Source organism: Catharus ustulatus, chromosome 4, assembly GCF_009819885.2.
Source record: "Catharus ustulatus isolate bCatUst1 chromosome 4, bCatUst1.pri.v2, whole genome shotgun sequence".
Lineage (NCBI taxonomy): Eukaryota > Metazoa > Chordata > Aves > Passeriformes > Turdidae > Catharus > Catharus ustulatus.
In genome coordinates, this window is record NC_046224.1 from 62,079,453 (window position 1) to 62,093,256 (window position 13,804).

A 13,804-nucleotide genomic window follows, 5' to 3' on the forward strand; every position below is an offset into this window, starting at 1 on the left:
GACATGTCCTATAGTGACTTGTGAGCAGGGGTAGGAATAGCAGCACATGCTGGCAGTGTGAGCAAAGTGTGTGCATGTGTGTGCATGTGGGAGACAGAGGGAGCGTGGGGGACAGAGGGGCGGGAAGGGGGGAGTGGATGGACCATTAGAGTGCAAACACAGAGACATTCCTGCAATAAAATACTCGTCTGGTGAGGATCGCAGTCTGGAAGGGATGGTGGTGATTTAACAAAAGAATTCTCTAAAATGTTCCCTGGTGCTAATACTGTTCTTAATAATACGAAGAGGTTTTGTCAGGAAGAGGAATAAAACTGTCAATTGGATTTTAAAAAAAGAAAGAAAATAGGCACAGGATGGTGTTTTTTTGTTTTTTTGTTTTTTTTTTTTTTAGAGTACGCAAGGGGAAAAATTGCCTTTACGACGGTTTTGTCATTTTCAAAAAAATGCCTCATTCTCTGAATTTCCCCAGCCAGGCAAGGTTGTTATAAATGGTAGGTAGGGAAGGCAGAGTGTGGCAATAAAGGGGTTAATCCACGGAGCACAGAGCCATCTGGCTGAGCTGGTTTGTTATAATCGAGCAGATTATGTTCACGGGACTCAGAGTTTAAGGCTCCTCTCCCATAGAGCAACTCTGCACAACCCAAGCAGACCAACTTTGGGACTTTGAATGAACGTATTTACATCCACCTTTCTCTTCATGTCGACTTTTCTGGAAACATTCACACGGATGCCATGGTTACTCCTACCACGGTAAGGGAAATTTGACGTTTTCTAATAGGGTCCTAAGAGGGCGGGGAGGGGAGGGGGGGAGAGGGGTCCTTGAAAGAAGTATAATGGGGAGGAGGTGGGGGTCTTGTAAGTGGTAGATGTGTCCCAAATGTTGCCTTTCCCATTGTGCCTCCTCCTTCCCCCAGCCCTACTTGCCCTATAGTTTGCTTCAGTCCTGAGGTTCCCCTCTCCTCCTGCTCCTCACGCTGTTGTTCGGGTCCCTGGAAAGAAAGCGGCGGAGGAGAAATACGAGGTGCTACAGGAAATCTGACTTAAGAGGCAAAAGCGAAGGAGACTTTTCGTTTTGTCTTGAGAGGGAAACCAGCAAGTTCAGATATAACAAAAGGGGTTGAAAATCTTGACCGTGGATTGCGAGAACCAGCCTCGGCACACGTAGCATGCTCGCCCTCCGGCAAAGTTAGAGCCCATGACAAGCAAAGCCAAAATTCCCAATTTCCAGACCTCGCCTGCCGCAGGTAACCGGCTTCACTGGAGCTTTCACATTTTGTGTGTGCGCCAGACACCGAAAACCCCGTTCATGACCTTTGAATCAATCCTCATTCTCCTCAAACCCAAACACTAAATTCTCTGGGAAGAGCTGGAGATCAAACGATTCCCTGCACATCTGTGCCTAGGTGAAAAAGATCCACTCTCTCTGTGCTGGAATGGCAGGGAGACTAGTCTTACGTTGCAGCTCCGTGTTTGGTGAGTGCCTTCTAGGAATGCAGCACACAACTAATCAACAGAGATGCACATCTAGGGAGCAAAATAGAAAGCTGTTTCTCATCTAAACAGCTGAAATGCAGCTTAAAGCGTCAGTTACTGGCGAGTCCTTATGGAGACACCAAACTGCTCTTAGCCAAGAGGGGAAAAAGTCCTTGAATGGTTTAGATAGTTTTCTGATCAGTTCTTAATCCTTCATTAAAATAAACGGGAAAGCTCTGTTCTGGTCCTATCTCTCGAACTATAAATATGCAGTATTTAGAGAGATGGATATTTTGGATTGAATAGGGCTGCTATGTGCACATTCTCTGGTTCCTATATTGCAAAACCAGTTATTTAGAGATGACTCTGTGTGTGTGTGTGTGTGTGTGTATGTGTGTGAGGGGGGTTGCTTCTCCCCCTCCCCCCTTTTTAAATAGACAGGGATGTGTGTTATATGGTCCAGAGGATTGTTGTGAGCTACAACCTTTCAGAAAACACTCTTTGCTCTCAGGCTTGTGTGATTTGTTGCATGAGGAGTGCAAATGGTATGTAAAGTTTTGCCTTTGCATTGTGCCTTCAGGAAAATATCCAGACAAGTAGGAGAGGCATTCTCAGGCGCAGAAATACCTGATATGTGCAAGTTTGCAAGTGGAGAAGTGGCACAAGAAGCACATATAAATGGGATGCAAGGAAAAGAGAAATATAATAGTAATAAATAAAAAAAAGAAAAAAATAAAAAAGCCTTGCCAGACAATAGCAACAGAGAATGGAAGAGTTCAGCATGGTCCCAGCTGCTAATAGTAAGAGACTGGTCTGAGATACACGTGTAAATACCAGGGGCTCTGTGTGTGAGCACAGTGGGGGCACAAAATCCAGGCATGATTGCAGGTGGTGGAGCCAAAACATGGGGAGAAGAGGAGGTACCAGCAGAGCCAGGAGGGGAGTGCTTTGTGTAGAAGGGTGCTACATGTTGAGGTATGCAAAACACGTAGGTTTAAGGGGTTTTGTTTGTATTGTTCTGCTGTGGGTTGGAGTGCTTTTCTTTTTCTCTTCAGGGAACAGAAAATGAAATGGTGCATATAAAGGTACATAAAAACTAGAGGGAAGGTGTCATACAGCAAAAATAAAGTGCTACATGTTCATTGTTGTGCACTGGGGTAATAATGGCAGGTGAGACATGGAAAGGTGGTCAGCTTGAAAGGGAAACTGCTGCACATCAACTGGAAAAAGAGGATCCTTGTGGGTGGCAGAAAGTTTAGGAGCTTGCAAGAGGAAGTAACACTTGAGAGAGATGGGAAAAGGTACAGGCTGGAGGCTGGGTGAGGATATGAAAGGGACATACAAGGATGGTAGGGTCTGCAAGGGGGAGGTTGGGTATGGAGTGGGAGTGGAGGCAGAAAGGTGAAAGCACAAAGGATGTTTGGAGGAGGAGTTAAAATGTGAACTATTGGCTATTTGGAGAAAGGTATGGAAAACAATCAGCTACATGATGCTCGTGGGGGGCGTCAGAAGGAGACACCTTTGATTCTGTCAAGAAATAGATATGGGGATGTATCTACCAGGAAGGTATCAGAGTATGAAAGGCAAGACTTGCATGGTGATGGAAACATCTGCCGAGAACAGGAACACAGAGGGAAAAACGAGCTGGATGGAGATAGGGTGTGGTGCAGGGAAAAGGGTCCCGTGAGTATGTGAAGGGGTAACTGATTAGAGGTATTTTAGAGGAGGCTGGAAACCTGCTGGAGTGTGCTGCCTGCCTACAAGGGAGAGACAGAACTGGGGAAAAAGCCATGGGGAAGTGGTGTGAGAAAATTCAAGAGACTGGAAATCACAGGGGCAGGATGAGCTGCGACGAGGCTGTAAAGCCATGGCAGGTGTTGAGAAGCATGAGAATGAGGAAAAATTCAGGAATGTTGGAGGCATGAATGAGGATGAAATGGAGAGCTGTGATGCCTAGGAAAGAGGTGGTTTGGAGGAGATACAGGGCGGGACAGCAGAGAGTGAAGGGAAATTTGGGGGCGTGTTTCTTAGCAGGCAAAGAGAGGGAGTGGTGCAGAGGTGCAGTGGTTTGCTCAGCAGAACTGGGGATGCCTTTTACTGGGGAGTGGGAACAGCACAGGGACAGAACAGGCATAAGTTACAGGGGAAGCAGTTGGGGCAAGGAGAGGCAAGTAAGGAATAATGGGAAGACTGTGGGAGGAGGAGAGCATACACAAACAGAAAGGAGCGATTTTCTGTTGCATCAGACATAGCCAATGTGTTTATATCTCTGTGGTAGGTACTGGCTGGGTGAAACAGCAAGAGGGAATGGAATGGAATGGAACAAACGTGCTGGTGGAGAAATGACTAAAGATATAAAGGGGTGGGAGGAGAAGGCATGGGAGGAAGAACTACCTGGAGGGCTGTGTAAGCCACACGGCTGTGCTAAGGTCAAAAGTGAAGTGTGAAGTGTGTGGGGAGGCGAGTGGAGCTGGGAGCTGTAGGGCACGAGGTGGAGGGGATGGGAATGGCAGTTCCTGCTACAAGGGGTGAGGAGCTCGGCGTGGGCTGGCATACAGCGGTGTGGGAGCGAGGAGGGGACCTGTCAGGCTGTGCCTGCTCCAAGGGCTGGGCAAGGGAAGGGGAAGGGAGGGAAATGCTGGGCCTGATAGGAGAGATTTGTGCTCACAGCATGCTCAAAGGAAATGAGGGAAGTACAGGTGAGGATTGCAGAGCTGGGTGTGGGGAGAAGGAAAACTGCTTATGGGGGAAGGAAGAGTGATGAGGAGTGAGAAAAAGTTTATGATGGCTTAAGCCATCTGTTCTTATCTGCCTCTTGCTCTGAGGGAGGCTGAGTGTGCTAGGGGCCCTAGGTGCATGCAGTGCACCAGGAGAGCAGATTGGGAGTTCAGTGCAAGGGCACAGGTAAATCCATAGAGACCTTGGTGATAGGTACATGGATACGTGGGATACTGGTTCTGTGTGAGGGCCAGGGGTGAATATGTGTAGTGGGTGCTTGGGGGACTGGCAGAGTTGCAGGTGATGAGGACAATCCAGGCAGAAGCTGAAACCCTTGAGGGGTGTGTAAGAGCCCTGGGTTGCTGTAAGGGACAAAAGCCAGTGTGGCAGTCCCCAGGAGCCAGCCAGGAGGCCGTGCTGACGTGCAGGGTGGCTACCAGAGGCTGAGCAGAGCATCACGTGTCCACTGCGTTCGTGGCACAGCTCTCCATGTCGAAATCACTTACGTAAGGCCAGCACCAGGGATGAGTTTCGTGAGTGCTAGGAAAGCAATGTTTGCATTGAGAAGGAGGGTAGGAAAGGATGACTAACCAGGAAAATGGTTTGGTGCGTGGGTAGCGATGGGACCCGACGTGCTCTAGATGTACCTGCCTTCTGCATGACTTGCACAGCGGGCAGGCTCTCCTCTAGAGGTTTTCTGCAGGTTTTTTATGAAGAACTGCTGAATAATCATTAGAAAAATCACAGTAGATTGAACTACAATGTTTAAACCAGCTTCATTCAACACACCTTATTTTCACCCATTAAAAGCTCTGAATACTGCTCCCGGCACAAAAGGGCAGAGAGATTTCTCTAGGACTAGTTAACAGGGCTCTTGGATGAACAGCCATTGGGCTGAAGCACACAGAAGGACTCCAGATGTCAAAGGAAAGAGGAAAGCACTGGCTTTCTCCATGGTTTCAAGCAGTGCTGGAGTACTGTGCCGTTGGTTGAGGGTTGAAAACATAGGATACATCTTGGGTGTCAGAGAGAAGCACTAGGAACTTATTTCCCTTCAAAACAATTGCATTTATTGACAACAGCTGTTCTTCAGATCTGGTCTAAAAACATCTTCAAATTGAGTGCCTCACCTAGGGCTTGGGGTCTTCTACACTGAGTAGGAAAGTGCTGGTTTTCACCTATAGATGGTGAAAAGATTGTGAGCAATCCTGTGGGACTTTCACTGGAAGAAGTCAGTCTGATCACACAGAACCTCTAAACTTAAAGGTTGCAACCTCTGAGCCCAGACCTTAAATAACATCAGTCCCACGGACCATGGTTCATTCCCTCTTCTGTTCATTACAAGGACAAATTCCTGCTAAAATAAAAGCAAGCCGTCTGTGAAATGAGAAGCAATTAGCATTCATGCAGCCATAGGTTGTGTTGGGAACTTGTTGTCCTCTTTTTTACACTGGTTTCCCACTGCAGAGTCCAGTTCAAGCTCTCCAGCTGGACAATTTTTCCTGGCAGTTCTTGCAGCTGGTTGCAGTCTGTGGGAAGCACCTCTCTTTGGTGGGAGTGAACTTCCCACCAATGCAGGCCGTGGGTGGAGGGGATGGTGAAGCAGTTGTCCATGAGGGGGAGATGCAGTCTCAGACATTGGGATTCAGCTGGGATGAAACCACACACCACAGCCTGCTCAGCCCACTGCCACCAGTGCTCCCCTGGCCTCTGACCACTCTGTAAAAGTAAAGTAAAAATCAAAGAGTGGCATCAACCTGTCAGCTGGCTGAGGAAAGAGAGAGGGATCAATGGATTGCTGCAGGAAGGGAACACAGCAAGACACAACAAGTTGTGCTCAGTGTGGAGAATGTCGGGCATTTTTGTGTGCTTGGACCTTTGCAGCCATGACACAGACAGAGAAATCCCTTGCAAGGGGCTGGAACATCTGGCTGTCCATGCAGATGTTTGCCTGACCATGTGTGTGTGTCTCCTGGTGGTGCCCAGTGGGAAGGGATGACGGACGGGGATGGCAGCTGCTGCTGTGGGGGATTCTTGGTGCTTCTGTCAGTGGGGGATGCGGAGATCAGTCACTCTCTGAGGGGACAGATGGGGTGTGCCTGTGAAGAGAGAAGCACTCAGGGTGGATATGGAGCAGCTTCAAGGTTGTGAAATGAGTGCTAGAGGGAACATCCACATCTATGCTTCTGATTGTATGATGAGCCCTGAGTCCATGGGGGAAGGGGAGTCCTCTGCAGGAAGCCTCAAGGGAGATTATACTTCCCAAGAAACTAAATAAACCTCACTCAAGCATCCTCTCCTTCACGAGGCACAAGCAAGCCAGGAAAGGTGGCTCTTTCCTTCAGGGCAGCAAGCACTAGAAAGATCACAGCAGGACCATCTCCTCCTCCCTGACTGCTCTTTCCTTGCCTCATCTCCTCTCCACCTCTTCACACACATGAGGAAGGGTCGTTCCCAGCTCAGCTCTGGGTTTGTGTGCAGAACTCCCACCTGAGGGAGCACACATGGGGGAAGGCTTTGTGTCTGTGAGTGTAGAAACAGAGTTTGCTGGTTGTCATCTCAGGCTCACAGAAGGAGCCTGCTGGTTGCATTTTGGTGCTCATGGGAAGGATGGCAGGGTATTCCATGATTCCATCAGGCAGAGCGTGACTCATCTGGAGTCACCGCTTGGAAAAGTGCAGATCCTGCAGAGCAAAGTCCACTCAGGTTTGTCTGAAGTGATGAAAACACCTGGAAGGATTGCAACTCACAGGGTGAGGTTTGCATCACTCCTCCAATATTTCCCATTATGGAACCACAGCAATAAACTTGCTTCTTCTCAGTTGCTCTTTCACACCTTCCAAGCAATAAATTCCTGTATTTTTAGTCTGACCTTGATATAGATTTTACAAGTTTTATCTTACATTAGCTGAGTTAGCATGAGAGAATCTAGTTAATTCAAAAATACGTATTTCTAGGCAATGCCTTACAGAAAATTGAACCACAGTTGCCAAAAGTCTGAATCAATACAGTCAGAGGTAACTCATAGGGAACTGTAGAGCTGCAGAAGGAAGAAGTACTTTGTACTCTACATGAATTCAGGTTGTGAGTGTGAAATTTAAGCCCAACCACTTCTTTTGAAAAGCTCTGTAGTTAGACAAGTTTGAATACAGCATCCTCTCCTGTGACTTCTGCCTCACCCAGGAGATGGACACACTTGCAAGAGCAGAATCAGCTTCTGTCCCCTCCAGAGATGGGATTTGGGTGGTATTTGGTTTCTGCTCCAAGCAAGATGAGATATTTTGGCTTTTAGGTGTCCAATATAGACCTCATAAATCTGATGGAGGCCAAACCAGAGACATAATTTCATGTGCTGAGAGGTCTTTCCTGAATTTGTACATTCACAAGTTAGAAAATATTTACCCTCTTCAGTGTTTTCAGCTCCTGTGAGAGGTATAACTATTTCCTCCACTCATTTCTCAAACAACTTGCACAGTCAGATTTTATATGACTGGCCTTCCAAATGGATGATGCAGATAAGTCCATAACATAAAAAAATCTTCCTGAAAGGATGGACCACTTAGATCCCCTAACATCTTGACCACCTTTCCTTCCTTGTTACTGTTTGCTAAAGATATCCCCCAGATATTTGACTTAAGCTGTCCTTTGTTTAAGGCCATTCTTTACATACAGAGTTAACATGATTTTTTTTCCTTTAAGCATATTCTTCCATTTCTTAATTAGGTTTATTCGGTTTTCTGACTTCCATCAATTTCATCGAAAACTTTGTGGCACTAGAGAATTTAGGAATAAAATTGGTGTTCCAAAACCAGGAGACCTCTTTATTTGCCTGTCTTCTGCAATTACAATTACTTTCTGCACTCAGCATTTTTCTATTTTTGTATCTTCCTTCTAGTGTAAAAGAATTTCTATCTAATAAATCCAGCACTAAGTTCTTGTTTAAATCATGGTTAGTTAATTTTCACTATTATACCTTCCAACTTCCTCCCTAACATTTAATGCAGTTGCTCTGAATTGATTTTTCCTAGACATATTATCTTAGGCTTTTCTCCTCTGAATCTCTTATTTTCTGCCCATTTGTCTAACAAATCTCTGTCCTTCTACACAGCATTTTTTTCTATCCTTTCCATTCTTTCTATCCATCTACACCCCATCCTTCTCCCATTTCATTTTTCTTCAACTTTCACACTGAGATGATTTTTGAGGTCCCTTCCACCTCAAACCATTCTATGTTTCTATGAATTTTTGCAGAGTAAAACTCTTTATGAGAGAGATGGAAACCATCTCATCGTATAGGAACACCTTTAGGAAATATTGCCTCAATATGTCTTTCTTCCTAGATGTACTCTAGATGTACTTAGAACAAAGTATTATTTTTATTTATACAAAAATGCATTCATTAATTTATCTGGGAAGAGATGTTTTTTCTTCTCAGAGAAAATGTCTGTGTTCAAACTGCCTTTCTGTGTTCCCTTGCTGCTCAAACTGCCTTTTTGAGTCAGAAACACTGAAAAATGTTTAGTTTTTCTGTTGAAAGACAAACCATCACAAGCTCTGAGAAAAGCAAAACAATCTAAATACTGTTGTGAGATGAGATTGGGGAGGAGTTGTTGTTGTTGTTGTTGTTTTACCCAAACAAAATAAAAATAAACAAAAGCTTCACGGAGTTAAATCTTGCGCTGGGAAACTAAAGCTGCTTTTCACATCTGCTAGGATAGGGAGTAGTCTTCCTTGGAAAAGTTTGCGTTTTGGGGAAACAGAAATGTTTTTAAAGTCCAGTGATGGGGTTTTTTTTCCCCATCTTTCCTCTATTAGGAAATAATCTTGTTAATTTTTTTTTCTTTTATGAGAGTTATTCTCATTTGCTCATTCCTCTGAAATAAAAGCTGGTGAATTTTCAGCATTATCTGTTTTTTGAAACACCATTAAGCAGATCTTTCTGGTTTAGTTGTCCTTTGGTGAGTTCATTTGTTTACCTCAATCTTTCTTTTGCACCTCTGGTTCAGACTGTGCCTTTCCTGGCTCTGGTTTGACAGCAGCACTTCCACTGATCCCAGTGCATTTCTGATATACACAGGATCAGGGAAAACATGGAAATCCACATGGCTGAAGGTCAAATCTGCTCTCAGTTGCACCTAGGCAATCCTACTAAAATTTGTGAGGCTGTAACTTTGAATTTGTGTCTTGGTGTTTGTTTTTGGGGATTTATTTAAACCATGAATGCACATCCAAAGCCTTTTAGTATGCTGAGCCATAGAAGTCAGAGAAGGGGAGAGAATATGCCCACATTAGATAAGTGGTATTTTGATTGGAAATATTGCAACGAATACTTTTTTTCTTTTTTTGATTGGAATTTTTCAGTTCCTCAGAAACCAAGCATTCCTCACTTGTTCTAATAAATCTCAACTAAGTCTCAGTGGACAGCATAGTTTAAAACCCTTTCAGGCTTCTCCCTTGCTCAAAATCCTGTGTCCCTGCTCCACCAGCCATCCAGACCAGGAAATTGGTGCTTGGAGCCACAAAGACAAAGCCAGTGAAGCATGTTAACCTGGAGAAAAACAAGGGCATGATGCTTCTGCCTCACAGGGGGCTCTTGGGCTTAGGAGGCAAAGAGAAATTCCTCAGGACTGGAGAATTAAACCCAACAAAATCCATCTCTAGTACAGTCTAATATCTCCTAATACGGTCTGTGTCTCTAAGATCCCAGCCAGCCAGATAGAATATTCTACAAAGCTCTGTCATGTCTAATTTTAAATTCATCAAGTGACTGTGCTTCCACCACTCCACTTAAAATTTTCATACCATCCCCCATCCAGCTTGAGTGCCATTCATTACTACAGGATTGAGTGCTTTCCCATGGGCAAGTTGTTAGCAACAACACAGTCCTGGGTGGCAGTAGGACAGCTGGCAAGAGACCATTTTAGACGAGTGGTTTGGCTTCAATTTTATTTTTTCTTAAGTTTAAATTCTAGCGGTTACCTTTTTGTCATGGCATTCGTTGAGAAAGAAATGAAAACAAAATGTGTCATTGAAAGCAACAGAATATTTTTTTCATAAATAACCTGTTCTTGGAGAACAGTTTTTTCAAAGGAAAGGTTGTGCTGGTGAGGCCACACATTGAGTCCTGAGCAGAGATTTGGGAACCTCAGCACAAGAAAGGCACTGAGGGGCTGGAGCGTGTCCAGGCAAGGGAACAGAGCTGGGCAAGGGGCTGGAGCAGCAGGAGGAGCTGAGGGAGCTGGGAAAGGGGCTCAGCCTGCAGAAAAGGAGGCTCAGGGGGAACCTTCTGGCTCTGCACAACTCCCTGACAGGAGGGGACAGCTGTGGGGGGTCGGGCTCTGCTCCCAGGGAACAGGGACAGGATGAGAGCAAACAGCCTCCAGCTGTGCCAGGGGAGGGTCAGGTTGGACATCAGGAGGAATTTTGTCATGGAAAGGGGGCTCAGGCACTGGAAGGGGCTCCTGCCCCTCCATCCCTGGTGGTATCCAAGGAACTGCTGTCACTGGGGGCTCTGGGCCGGGTGACAAGGTAGGGATGGGTCACAGGATGGACTCAGTGATCCGGGAGGTTTGTTCCAACCTCAGTAATTCTGAGGTTCTGTGGAAAGCTCCATACCATCTCCTCAAGATGATGGGTGTGTCTGCAGCCTGGCAGCAACCTGGACAGGTTGGTAACTCCAGGAGGTAACTCCATACAAATTACCAGGCCTGCACCTTCCCTCATGGAGAATCTCCAGATCCTCCAACCTGTTAGGAAAACTGCACCAGGATAACCAACCTTATTTCTGCTTGAATGGCAGTGCAAGGCTCTCCAGGGACAGGTTGCCCAAAGACACTGTGCAGGCTGGTATTAAGACATCCTGCTGTACAAACAGCTCTGGTGGAGCAGCAGAGACAGCAGTTCCTGAGCCAGCACCCTGCAGGGTGGGCACAGGGCACAGTCCCTTGCTCCAGGTGCACACACCCCCAGGCTCCTCTCAGGTGTTCAGGCTGCTTGGTGAGGCACATGAACTAAGCTACAGCCTTTTTCCAGCTCTTCCAGGATAACTTTAGGATGACTGGGATCAGAAATCTTCCTTTACCACTACAGGAATCACAGAATGGCTTGGGTTGGAAGGGACCTTAAAAACCAGACAGTTCCGCCCCGCTGCCATGGGCACGGACACCTTCCACTATCCCAGGTTGCTCAGACCCCCATTCAACCTGGCCTTGGACACTTCCAGGGATGGGGCAGCCACAGCTTCTCTGGGAAACCTGTGCCAGGGCCTCACCACCCTGACAGGGAACAATTCCTTCCTAATATCTAACCTAAATTTCCCTTTCACTTTGAAGCCATTCTCCTTCATCCTACACTACAGTTCATGATGAAAAGTCCATACCCACCTTCCCTGTATCCCCTTCACATACTGGAGGTCTCTATACCCTTCTCCTCCCAGGCTGAACAGCCCCAGTTTTCCCAGCCTGTCTCCACAGGGGAGGTTTTCCAGTCCTCTGGTCAACATCGTGGCCTCCTCTGGACTTGCTCCAACAGTTCCATGTCCTTTTTATGTTGGGGCACCAGACTGGATGCAATATTCCAGGTGGGGTCTTACACATGGGCACCACAATCTTCCTTCAGCCAGGTCAATAAATTCAATTATTGTCATTTTTATTCATAAACACCCTAAATATTGATGGCTATTTAAGGAGATTTGTTCATTCTAATTGCTTTCTGAATTTCCTCCTGATTAACTGATTTTTTTTAGCAATACATGGAAACTTATAGACTGCAAAGAAGCATCCAAAATTATTTCCTGATTACCTGGCAGATTTCCATTGATGGATTTCACTTTGGGTTTTTTCCATTTTTTCCCATCCATCAGCTAGTATTTTCCTCTTGCTGAATATTCTTGAACAGCCAGTTGCTAGCTCTGGAGATAACTAACTTAACAGAGGCCTAATTCTGACCCCACTTACATGGAAGAAGCTTAATGGCCCCCCAGGGAATAAGTTCATCTTGAGGCAGTGAAAATTTAGACCAGAGTCAAGACCTGAGAACTCAACAGAGAAACCATTGCCAATAGCCAGAGAAACAAGAGTGGTTGTTTCTGAAAAAAAAGTTTTCTTACTGTAGAAACAGTTTTCCAAATCTGAATTAGCAAAGCTTTCTCCAAAATTCTTTTCTGACCTGTCAAATATTATCTAATCACAGTCTGATACTGCTCTTGCTTGTTTGTTTGCTTCCTTGCTTGTTTTCTCCTGTCTTTTTGCAAGAATGTGTTGATGAGGTGACTCCATCTCTTTCAGTTTTTTCCATCCATGAAATTCTCATCCAGATAAATTATGTCAGACCAAATCTGGAAGATGAAACCCAGCATCCTACCTTTGATCTGAGGCAAATAATCGTAGGTGCCATCGCCAGCCTTCCACAGGAATGTGGTCCAGAGCAAAGGACTTGAAAAGAACCTCAGAGATACTTCTAAAAGCCATAAAATGTTTTAGCAATTTTGGGTTTTCCTCCCTTTTTCTTACTGAAAGGGAACAGATGGGAACAGAAGTAAACTCTGCCATCTGGAAAGACTGAAGGATCACTATGAAAAGAGCCAGGTGTCAAGTGTGTTCATCACCAGCCCAGCTTTGTCAATTATCAACATCAAAACCTTGTCCCAACAAGGGCTGAATTACTCTAAAGATAAATGATTTTGCAAAGGCATTTTCTCTGTATCTTTTTGTCACCTAATTGTTCAACTGTCTTGAATACTCCAGTTCTGAACAGAAAAAGGAAAGAAATTAATTTGAAGTTTTACTTCATATGCCACAGGAAATTGTCTGCCTTGGTATTTCCTACCTTCCATTGAACACTGCAGCCTGGATTCCACTTAAAGTCCATTAGTTCTGTCATAACCTTTTAATATTCTGTTAAATTGAATTTATATATAGCTAATTTCGACCTTGTTCTTATAACAGTTTGAAATGGAAATGTAGCACCTCTGGGTGGGAAATCAGAAGCATGAAAACCATTATAGTGCTGCTAAGTCTCTGGAGAGTGTTTTTAATTATGTTATATTTACATTTCATTTATGAGATTTCACAACACCTTTGGTTTTAATCTTATTATTATGTAAGAGGCCATTCCTGCTTTAAGCTCTCCACTGAAGGACATTTGAGCAAATAATTTCCCATCTGCATATTAATGAGACTGATAATATAGTGCCCAAAAATACAAATAAGGGACCTGGAGTGACAAGTTAAGGGGGAATGGTTCCACACTGAAAAGGAAAATTCAGATTAGATATTAGGAAGGAATTGTTCCCTGTGAGGGTGGTGAGGCCCTGGCACAGGTTTCCCAGAGAAGCTGTGGCTGCCCCATCCCTGGGATAGGGGAAGATGTCCCTGCCCATGGCAGGGGGTGGAATGAGATGATTTTTAAGGTCCCTTCCAACCTAAACCATTCTGTGCTTCTGTGACTCTCAAATATATATATATATATATATACACACATACATATATATATGTTTGTATATACATATATATACAGTTCCAAACAATATTTATTTTCTTCAGACATGCACACACACTGAGTTTCTTGCTAAATACCCTCAGCTTCCTTTTGCCATCGTTTCCAGAACAATTCT

The 13,804-nt window shown here is 45.0% G+C and overlaps 1 protein-coding gene across 1 annotated transcript in view; it reads left to right on the top strand.

Moving 5' to 3' along the window:
• Positions 1-286: 286 nt before the first annotated feature.
• Positions 287-13,804, top strand: part of LOC116995939 (neurotrophin-3) — a 45,804-nt gene continuing 32,286 nt past the window's right edge. The window contains exon 1 of the mRNA XM_033059057.1: positions 287-750. Within this exon, the coding sequence (XP_032914948.1) occupies positions 733-750 (18 nt within the window). The 5' untranslated portion in view covers positions 287-732. The remainder of the gene's footprint in view (positions 751-13,804) is intronic.